Source organism: Carassius carassius, chromosome 41, assembly GCF_963082965.1.
Source record: "Carassius carassius chromosome 41, fCarCar2.1, whole genome shotgun sequence".
NCBI lineage: Eukaryota > Metazoa > Chordata > Actinopteri > Cypriniformes > Cyprinidae > Carassius > Carassius carassius.
This window is the reverse complement of record NC_081795.1, coordinates 11,332,519-11,341,980: the sequence shown is the minus strand read 5'-3', so window position 1 is coordinate 11,341,980 and position 9,462 is coordinate 11,332,519. Positions and strand designations below refer to the sequence as shown.

The window sequence follows — 9,462 nt, the reverse complement described above, 5'->3', positions numbered from 1 at the left end:
AATAATGCCCCTCTGCAAAACGAACGGCCATAAACAGTCAGGTATGGATATTATTCTTAATTTCTGTTACAAAATGTGGATAGGACTGTAAAAAGTCCAGTTGTAATAGTTACTAATAGTTATTGAAATAGAACTTACCAATGAACACCCATATTGGTGGTATGGAATGATATTCCGGACATTATTTAAAAGGAATTGCAAATTATGGGGGACAGTTAATCGAAATAAATAGTGGTTACTGCCCTGTTTTCAACTATTTCTCACTAGATGGCACCATAAGGCACATCTGGGAAGATGCTTGAATTTATCAATGCGTAAGTAATTGTGGAGAGCAGCAACATATAGATATTTACTTTAGTAAACATTCTGGTTGGATCTATAATAAAAGTTGAAGTTGACTTCGGATTGTGGAGTCAATGGTAAACAAGGTAAGCAATCAAGTCATATTAGGCGCTAATGTTATTACCTTAACAATTATTAAAACTGATTAAGGCATAATCGATTATCAAAAAAAATTTTGAGAACACAAAAAGGGCAATTTAAAAGAAATTTAATTATAGTGCTAAATGTAAAGGGCAGTTTTTTGTTCTCTAGGACATATAGGGAAATAAAAATATACTACTACTGTTAAAAGGTTGGGTTCAGCTAGTAAAAAAAAATTACACTTATTCAGCAGTGACAGTAAATACATTTATGATTTCTATTTCAAATAACTGCTGTCCTTTGAACTTCCTATTCATCAAACAATCCTGGGACAAATGTATCATGGTTTCAAAAGAAGCATGAAACACCACAACTATTTTCAACAATTATAATAATAGGAAATGTTGAGAACCAAATCAGCACATTAAAATGGTTAATGAAGACTTGTGTAACACTTTAGGCTGGAATAATGACTGCTGAAAATTCGGCCATCACATGAATATGGTAATATTTCACATTAAAGTTTTTACTGTATTTTGCAGAATAGATGCAGATAAATGCAGTCTGGCTGAGCATTAAAAAAAATCTTTCCAACCCCAAACATTTGAACGGTTCTGTAGATGCCCATAGAGTCATAGTGCTATCAAACATTCATTACAGAACATATGTGAAGACTGTATATTTTAAAAAGAATTTCCAGGATGATTGACTGACTGGAATGTTGACATGATTTGGTATATAGGTTTATTATGAGCAAAGCCAGAGGAAGAGACCATTTCGAACTGCCTATAGCTTGATGTAGTGCAGCCTGTAAGCGTGAGCGTCGGAGCTGGAGTCTGTAGAGACTGTCTCTTCTAATCATACCTCCTCTCTCTGAGCTCAGGCTTCAGGCTGAAGCTATATTTGGGTCTGCCCAGTAAAACTGTGATCATGCATCCAATGAACTGTGTGATCAGATAGCATGGAGCTTTGTCACTATAGTCAATGCACATGCTAACAAATGCTTCAGTTTTGTTGTCACTTTTAGAAGTCAGCCCTCAGGAACAGTTGTGGGAGTAAATAAATCCCATTTCAGTTTCATGCAGTCCGTTGCATAACCTATAATTCTGATGCCCCGTTTACTAACAAAACCTGACTCGCATACATGAATGTGTTCAGCTGAAACCCTTTAATTAAAGCTCCCGTGTTCACAGATAATTTAACACACAAACAATGCGCTTTGACACCAGAAAGACATCGCAAATTTTTGAGATGGAGATAGAAAGGGCAGAAAAGAAAAACGGGGGGAAATAAATCAGTGTTGGAGCTCCACCCATGTCAATGGGAGACAAGCTTTCCCTGAAACCTCAGAATGACATCGTGTGAAACCCCAGCAGTGCTGACTGACCCTTTACTCTGAATCCACAGACTCCTTCTCTTATGGCAGAGACAAGTCTAAATGAATTAGCAATCTCTGAAAAAAACAGTAATGCACAGAGAAAATTACAGAATGTCACTTTTCATTATTATATGCAGAGAATGTATTTAAGCAGATGGGGAAAAACGTACCAAAAGGAGAGGCCACTATGTAGCCACTAGCTTTTTTAATATTCTCATAATTGTGGAATGAAGTATACTAAAACATTCATGAGGTGCAGAACAAGCATTTGGACCAATCTCTGAGAAAGACAAACTAAACTTTACATCTAATGTATATACTGTCTTTCAATGAGACAAAAAAAAATACATAAATATATTTTATTTATATTAATCAGTATTTTTAATCATAAAAAATCTAAACTTGTTTTCAGAAAATAGATCTTGAATTATGTTTTTTCTTTTATTTTAATTTTAAATGTCTTTATTAGTTTTCCACTGGCAAACTAGTTTTAACTAAAAATTTTACAAAAATAAAAATTCCAGTGGACTAGGAAATGTATTTCAGGTTATCTAATCAAATTTTCTTTCATTTTCTTACAAAACTAGCAAACTGTTATTTTCTTGTTTTAACCATAAATAAAAAAAATAATAATAATTTAGTGAGCCAAAAACTGCCCGTCTGGTAAAAAAATTTGACTCTTATCTAAAACCAAAAAATACATTATTTTATGGATTTTGTATACCAAAAATACTGATTTTTTTTTGCCACATATATGAAATTTTGAAACCATGATTCAATAACTTAACCTTTCTAATGTGTTTCAGCTTTTGATTTTGTTTTTTAGATAAAAATCTAGCGTTTCAACATCCTTAAAGACAGGCACTGTCCGTCTGTTGAACGTGGTAGTCCAAATTTTGAATAGTCCTGAATGTAAACAGATATTTTGACTCTGCTGCTGTTTTCTTGGCTGCAACAAACTACAGGTCAGACAATGCTTTCTAATTTACCCTTTTCTGTCTCTCCATAATCCCAAAGAAAGTGGGGACCCTGTGAGCACAGCATTATCTGGTGTAGGACCGCTGCCAGTTGTAAATGGTGTGAATGTTATGTGTGCAGACGGGCAGTCTTTTGCATGTGCTGACGCTGCGATGGCGGAAAGTCTTGCCAGCCCCACTCAGACCCCTCCGTCGGGCTGCCAGTTTGGCGCGCTCCTCAGCGGCAAAGAAATCAGTGGTGGCCCGAAAGAACTCCAGTACGGCCTGATGGCTCCAGACTGTCGGGCCCTCGTCTGATGTGGAGAAGCCGCAGTGGCCTCCGTGGGCAGTCAAAAGCAGGAAGAAATGTGGGTTGCTCTCAAAAAGCTCTAATGGAAGCGTGACCTGAGGGTCCCCACGGATGGGGTCGTGCTGGCTGCACACACACAGCACAGGAATGGCCACTTCATCTATGTCCCTCAGTGGGTCGTTACGTTCCCAGTATGCCTCCCAGCTACCTGCTCCCTCCGTCGTCGTCCCTTTTAAACCTGAATGACAGAAAAGTGCCTCCTCCATTGCCTTCAAAGAGCAGCTGGAGAATAAGTTGTCTGTGTGGACAAGCTCCCCGAGGACCGTTTTATACCTGCAGATGGGATTTAACACAATATTAAGTATAATCATTATAGAGAAGAGCAGCATCGGTCAGCATGATTTGTTATCACTGATTTAAGCTACAACTAAGCAGGCAAACTGTTTAGACCGATCCCAGAAATCAGTAGCACTGGATACACATCACTAGTTGCTATGGCAACAGTATTTTATTTTAATTTGGATCACCCCAAGTTGATGTCAGAAACACCTGATTGTGACCAATCCCTATGAAAATGACAAACACAACTAAATCTAATCTATATAAATTACACTCAACAATGCAAAAAAAAAAAAAAAAAACACCTAACAATAAACTGCCAAAAGATATTAATACTACAATTACACTAGTGGATTTAAGTTTTAAAACGCATAAGTGGAGATTTCATTTTAAAATGCACTATTGTGAACAGGGCCTAAGACAAATTTTCAAAGATGATAGATATCACAACTAGTCCATTGTGACTGCATGATAGATATATGTGGTCTGTGACTATTCTGTTTTTATGTTAATACTTTAAAGCTACTTGTTTTAAAGCAATATATTGTATTAAGTGTGATATAAATAGGACTTGACTGGAGTGATGAATTGTAGAGCTCAAGCAAACATATCGGATCAGATGCACTCTTAACTGCCATTTTTTCACCTCTGACACTTGTGTTGTGTGTTCATTTTGTTATTGAGAGAAAAAAAAGTGCACAGCTCATATTAATCTAAAAGCAGCTCCCTGTTGTGTTTGCAGCTCAGGTTTTTTACCTTAAATAAAGATTGAAACAGAACCTCACCGTGAGGATATCAGGGCCTTAAAAAAGTAGATGACCTAACTTTTCTGAAAACATTTTAATAGCTTCAACTTTCTAAAATCCTACATAAGATTTTAACATTTATCTTGACAAAATTGAAAATTTTCATCATCCACATGTTGACAGTTAAAAGTGAATTTCTAAAGAGTCCTGAACATAAACTCAGGTATTTTGAGGAAAGTGAGGAAAACAGAATCCTCCCTTTAACCCTACCTGCTGAGGCAGATTTTTTGGTAAAGCAGTAGAGCCCAGTGGAACAGCCAGGTCGGGCCACTCTCAAACCAGCTCTGGAAGCGGAAAACCGGAGACAGGCAGGCCGCAGCAGTCACGTAGCTGGAGGAGCCGCACTCCCCCAAATAGGACAGCAAGAGTCCTGAACCAGTGCTCTCACTCACGGCATAGATCTGGCCTGCTGGCTGTCGGTACCGAATGTAGCGCACCGCTTCCCTCAGGTCAGTCGGGTCACCGAACTGCTGCAGCTTCACAGTACAGAGCGGCGTCCCGTTTTGACTCCGGCGGTTGAAGATCACGGGGAGGTAGCCGTGACTCAGAGCTGCCTCACAGAGCTGAGGAAAAAAAACAGAAACCGTCCCATGCCAGATACAGCACACAGGGGTCATACTTGTGCATATAAACAGAGATGTTTTGCTTGAATCTTATCCACACCTGTAATAAGTAGTCTTGGGTTAATGTAAAAATAAATAATTCAGTTCATTTTGAAGCAGGATGCAGCCACACAATTCTGTTAGATATATTATATATATATGCATACATAAACCTATATTTTGCTACCATAATGTGGTCAGTAGTTTTCTTTGTCGCTGAATTGTGTTAACATCAGGGTTGTGTTACATTCTGTTCCTTGATGGAAGGACCAGCAACAGCACTGCAAGATTCCACAAGCTCCAAAAGTCTGAAGAATCCTTATAAATAATCAATCCAACAGAGTGTAAATTATCACAATTTCCTATAACCTTGTGAGATCAAGGAAAATATAAAATGATTTTGAATAAAATTCTATACCTTAAAAATGTTTGATATTTATTAATTAAATTCTTAAGTAAATCTAGGCATCATGATGTACAGTTATGAAAAATATATATTCATTCTGAGATTTCATGTAGAAACAGGATCTGACTCTCACCACAGTATTTTCAAATCCCTTACTTACGTCAATGACCTCAGCAGCCAGGAAACACACTAGCTCTTACTGCAGTACAGTGTTGCTTTGCGATGTGCAAATTTGGTGCAGCCTCTTGCCTAGCATGCAGTGAGCACCTTGTAAATAACATTCATATGAAACAAAAGGAAACTGAAGTGGACTGCAGTAGCGCTCAACCCCAAACAAAACCTTAAAATGTGTCTATTTGAACATACATGCAGACTTACATTTTACGGCCTTGAAACAGACCCTGCCAAACCTATAAAACTGAAGGGAACCATATGCATTACTTCATTGTTCTATATTAAAAAAAAAAGTTTTAGTCAGTCTAATCATGGCCCTATGTCACAAACAGTTTTTCCACAAAAAAAAATGAAAAAGCAAAACATGGTTGAGCAAATCTCTCACTACTTGGTGTTTGACTTACAACAATTGCCTCTTATATGCCATCTGTCTACAAAGATACATTCACCATCAGTGCTCTCAGTCATTCCCTGCACAAAAAGAAGGAGCAGAGGAGCCTGCTGACACACTGATTATATTCTCCACAATGCACATAACAAAGTTCCAGTGAACACGGAGTACATTTCTCTGGGAATCATCTATGATGGTGTGTGAAAGCTAATGAGTTTACTTAAAGTTGCCTGGAGCTTTAGGTCTGGAATATGGAGTTAGCTCCAAAATGGGTGAGGAGGAATGACTCACTTCTGACTCTGCTGCAAAGAGTCAGAGAAGGGCTCTATCATGCATGCTATAATTGAAATAATGAAAAAGTCATGCAGCATTTTCTCTTTAATGCAAAAGAGTCAAATCAGAATAGATTCACTTCACCTATACTGTACCCCAGTTTCATACTGTATCCTCAATATTAATTTGCTACTTGTCCATGAGGATTAATACCTGTACATTTGATTGTAATGTTAATTTATTGTAATTAATTGCTTCAGTTTTAAACTGTCGTAATGTCGTAATTCAAACTGTGCGTAATGCAGTCTCATTAAAATGACATTAATTGAACTTTCAATACAGTAACAATGTTTCTTAGGTCTATTAAATATAACTCCACCCCATATAACCCCATTTATCCTAGACGGTATATGTGGACAATAAAACGGTTACACATGTGAGCCAGTTTCATTTTAATAGAGGCATCACAATACCTGGACCAGACTGAAAAACACCTTTTTGTGTTTGTATATGTTCTATGTGCACATGTACTGTTAGCCACAGACTTTATTTTGACTCCTTAAATCAAAAGCTGTTCATTTTGAACATCTGGATGGGCCTACAACTTGACATTTTGGTAGTGATTTAAATGAAATTACACCAAAAGGTTATTCAGCCTGATAATACACTGTAATAGTGAAAATATCAAATAAATGTTTCAGTCAAATTTGAATCATGAATTTGTGAAGCAGTATAAAATGCTGAAATGCCAAAGGTTATAACCGGTCCTTTTGATCTTTTGAATACTGGTACAAGAGAATTCTTTTTTTAAACATCAAATCAACATCCATCTATTCATCTATATATGTATTAATCTATCATGTGTAAAAAGACCAAAGGTCAAATATAACAACTGTTTCTTTTGATCTTCTGTATTTGGGTCAAAGAGAACACGTGTGTAAGGATGAATGGCCGGATGGATGACATAGACAAAATTACATAGATAAAATGACATTATTTTAATAACTAAAACTGATTTTGTGTGTTGAAAATGTTATAAAGCTTGTTTTCAATATAACTGATATGGTATTTACAACACACTCTATACGCCTAAAAATGGGGAATTTCTTTTTTTGGAAAAGACAATTACCTTTAGCACATTCCTGGTGATTTTCCCAAAAGAGTTGGGAATGATGAGCAGAACTGGACTTGTGGGATTACTGGAAGTCCTGCGCCTCTTGTGATGTGCTGCACCAACAACGGCCCAGTCCAACGCCACGAGTCCATCATCACTCAACTGCAAATGATCTCGGATGAAATGCAGAGGACAGTCAAACGGCCACAAAGCTCCGAAAACAGTCTGCAAAGACGAACTCATTCGCCAGTTCCATTTTGGTATCGATAGAAACTTGCAAAAACTCATGCAATGTTTGAGAAGGTAGTTTGCCAGTGCGGATGGTTTGCATATCAAGTCGAGCGCGTCTGATTCACCTTGTCCCTCAGGTTTCGAGTCGCATCTCTCCGCGGATCTTCTGCTCTCGCGCCGTGGAAGAAGCAGCGTGGAGTGACTCGCTCCAAAACACTTCACCACTGGCCAGAGTATGGCCATTAAAACCATAAAGCAAGCAGCAACAATGCATTCCAGCATTTGAACGGCTTCTGGCACTGCAATCGAGAAACCTGCAAAAACAAATAACCTACCTCCAAAAGCTTTCGATGTTGGTTTAAAACCCCTACCAAATGATATAAGCGAGTCGGTTTGGTGTTAATTGAGAGCACACTGCACAGGTAGCAGCCTTAAAACGAATACACCCTCGGGTAGCGACTAAATAAACTTCAAAGTTTTGAGGCTGGATGGTTTTTTATCCTCATATCCAATAATTCGTTGCTGTACTCCAGCATGGCACGTTTTCCCATAATCAAAATTTAGATCAGAATAATGTGGCGTGTTGCTGCCATAGTTCAAGCGCCCGTCGCTGCCTCTCGTTGTGCTCCGTCAGATTATGCAACCGATTCTCTTTTTCTCTAGTCAACTCTTCACCTGCATCCGCTTGTCAGAGTCATGCAGTCTTGTGGCATTTTTGTGCTCAATTCAAATAAGTTGTGGTGAATGACTGTCAGATAGTTTTCTGTGTGGAGTCGCATCACACACACTGGCTCGAGCCCGTGAATCACCCGTTATAGAGAAGGAACGCCCTCTCCATAAAATAATATTAATCTGCAATACTTTTAGGCTGATGCTGTAATAAATCGGACTTGTCCCTTTTGTAATCGTGTTTCCTAACAGCTGTTGTCGATTAGCCTATATGTTTGGATTACTTGTATTTAAAGCAAATTCAACTAGGGTAAGTTTAATACATAAAAATGAAGTGCACATTTTTAGAAATATTATTAAAATTATATATAGCCTACTCAAATGAGCTAAAAATAATAGGCTACTGGTGTTCTAAAGCTAATTTTACATGGAGCGGGTCGCCCCTCATGGGTGTTGCTGTTTACGTCGCATGACCACCGTGTTGCACACTTTCTTTTACTGTCTATGGTTGCACAGTTGATTAAGCTACAACTATTACTAATAATAATACGTTTAATTTTTATAAAGCACGTTACTACAATGTTAAACTGTTTTACATAGCATAAACATGTAAATAAAACAAGCATATTTATTACCAAACTAAACAATATACTGTACATGGTCACACAATTGAGTGAACAAACAGCTCCAGTTCACAAAGAAAGGACAAATGCTGTGACATCAAATGCTGAAGGCAAACAAACACATGACAACCACAGTTTAGCAAGTTAATGACTAGCCAGATTTATATATTAATTATTATGGGCAGAGGTGGGTAGAGTACCCAAAAACTGTACTCAAGTAAAAGTAAAAGTACTTCTAGAAATATTTACTCAAGTAAAAGTACTAGTCTGAATAGTTACTTGAGTAAGAGTAATAAAGCATCGGATAAAAAAAATCTACTCAAGTAGTTAGTTATTATTTACTTTGGGTCATATATACTGAGCCTATTTTTATTTAGATATATAGATAAAATGTATGTAATGTATTTGTGTGTGTATATAAATGTATATATACATCAGCCTTTACTCCAATTTATGTAATTTATTATAAAACCCTGTCTGTTTACTTAAGTAACAGATATAGGTGTCATGCCATAACATATTTTAATATGACTGACTTAATATTAAATGTGAATTTAACATTGAAAGTTAATGTGATATAAAAAAAATCCTACTAATCTTTCATTGTTCAGAAAGAGAGCAAATAACATTTACATTATTAAAGATCATTTTCACTGACAGTCTAGATTTCAATCACTCTCAGAAACTCCCATTAAAATCACTGAAACTGTTAACACTGTGAGATCAATATCTTAATTATAGATTCGTACACACATCTGCACTTTGTT

The 9,462-nt window shown here is 37.1% G+C and overlaps 1 protein-coding gene across 1 annotated transcript; it reads right to left on the bottom strand.

Moving 5' to 3' along the window:
• Positions 1–2,800: 2,800 nt before the first annotated feature.
• On the bottom strand, positions 2,801–8,126 carry LOC132122714 (protein ABHD15-like). The gene is made up of 3 exons (XM_059533057.1): positions 7,188–8,126; positions 4,423–4,775; positions 2,801–3,400 (listed from the first exon to the last, which is right to left on the bottom strand). Exons 1-3 carry the CDS (start codon positions 7,683–7,685, stop codon positions 2,845–2,847), a joined length of 1,407 nt encoding a protein of 468 aa, XP_059389040.1. The 5' UTR covers positions 7,686–8,126; the 3' UTR covers positions 2,801–2,844.
• Positions 8,127–9,462: the final 1,336 nt, after the last annotated feature.

Excerpts from the sequence above, each read along its gene's own strand:
- LOC132122714 (XM_059533057.1), bottom strand. The coding sequence starts at position 7,685 with ATGCTGGAATGCATTGTTGCTGCTTGCTTTATGGTTTTAATGGCCATA. Across the intron at positions 4,776-7,187 it reads TCACCAGGAATGTGCTAAAG|CTCTGTGAGGCAGCTCTGAG; the intron begins GTAATTGTCTTT and ends TTTTTTCCTCAG. Across the intron at positions 3,401-4,422 it reads CAAAAAATCTGCCTCAGCAG|GTATAAAACGGTCCTCGGGG; the intron begins GTAGGGTTAAAG and ends TCCCATCTGCAG.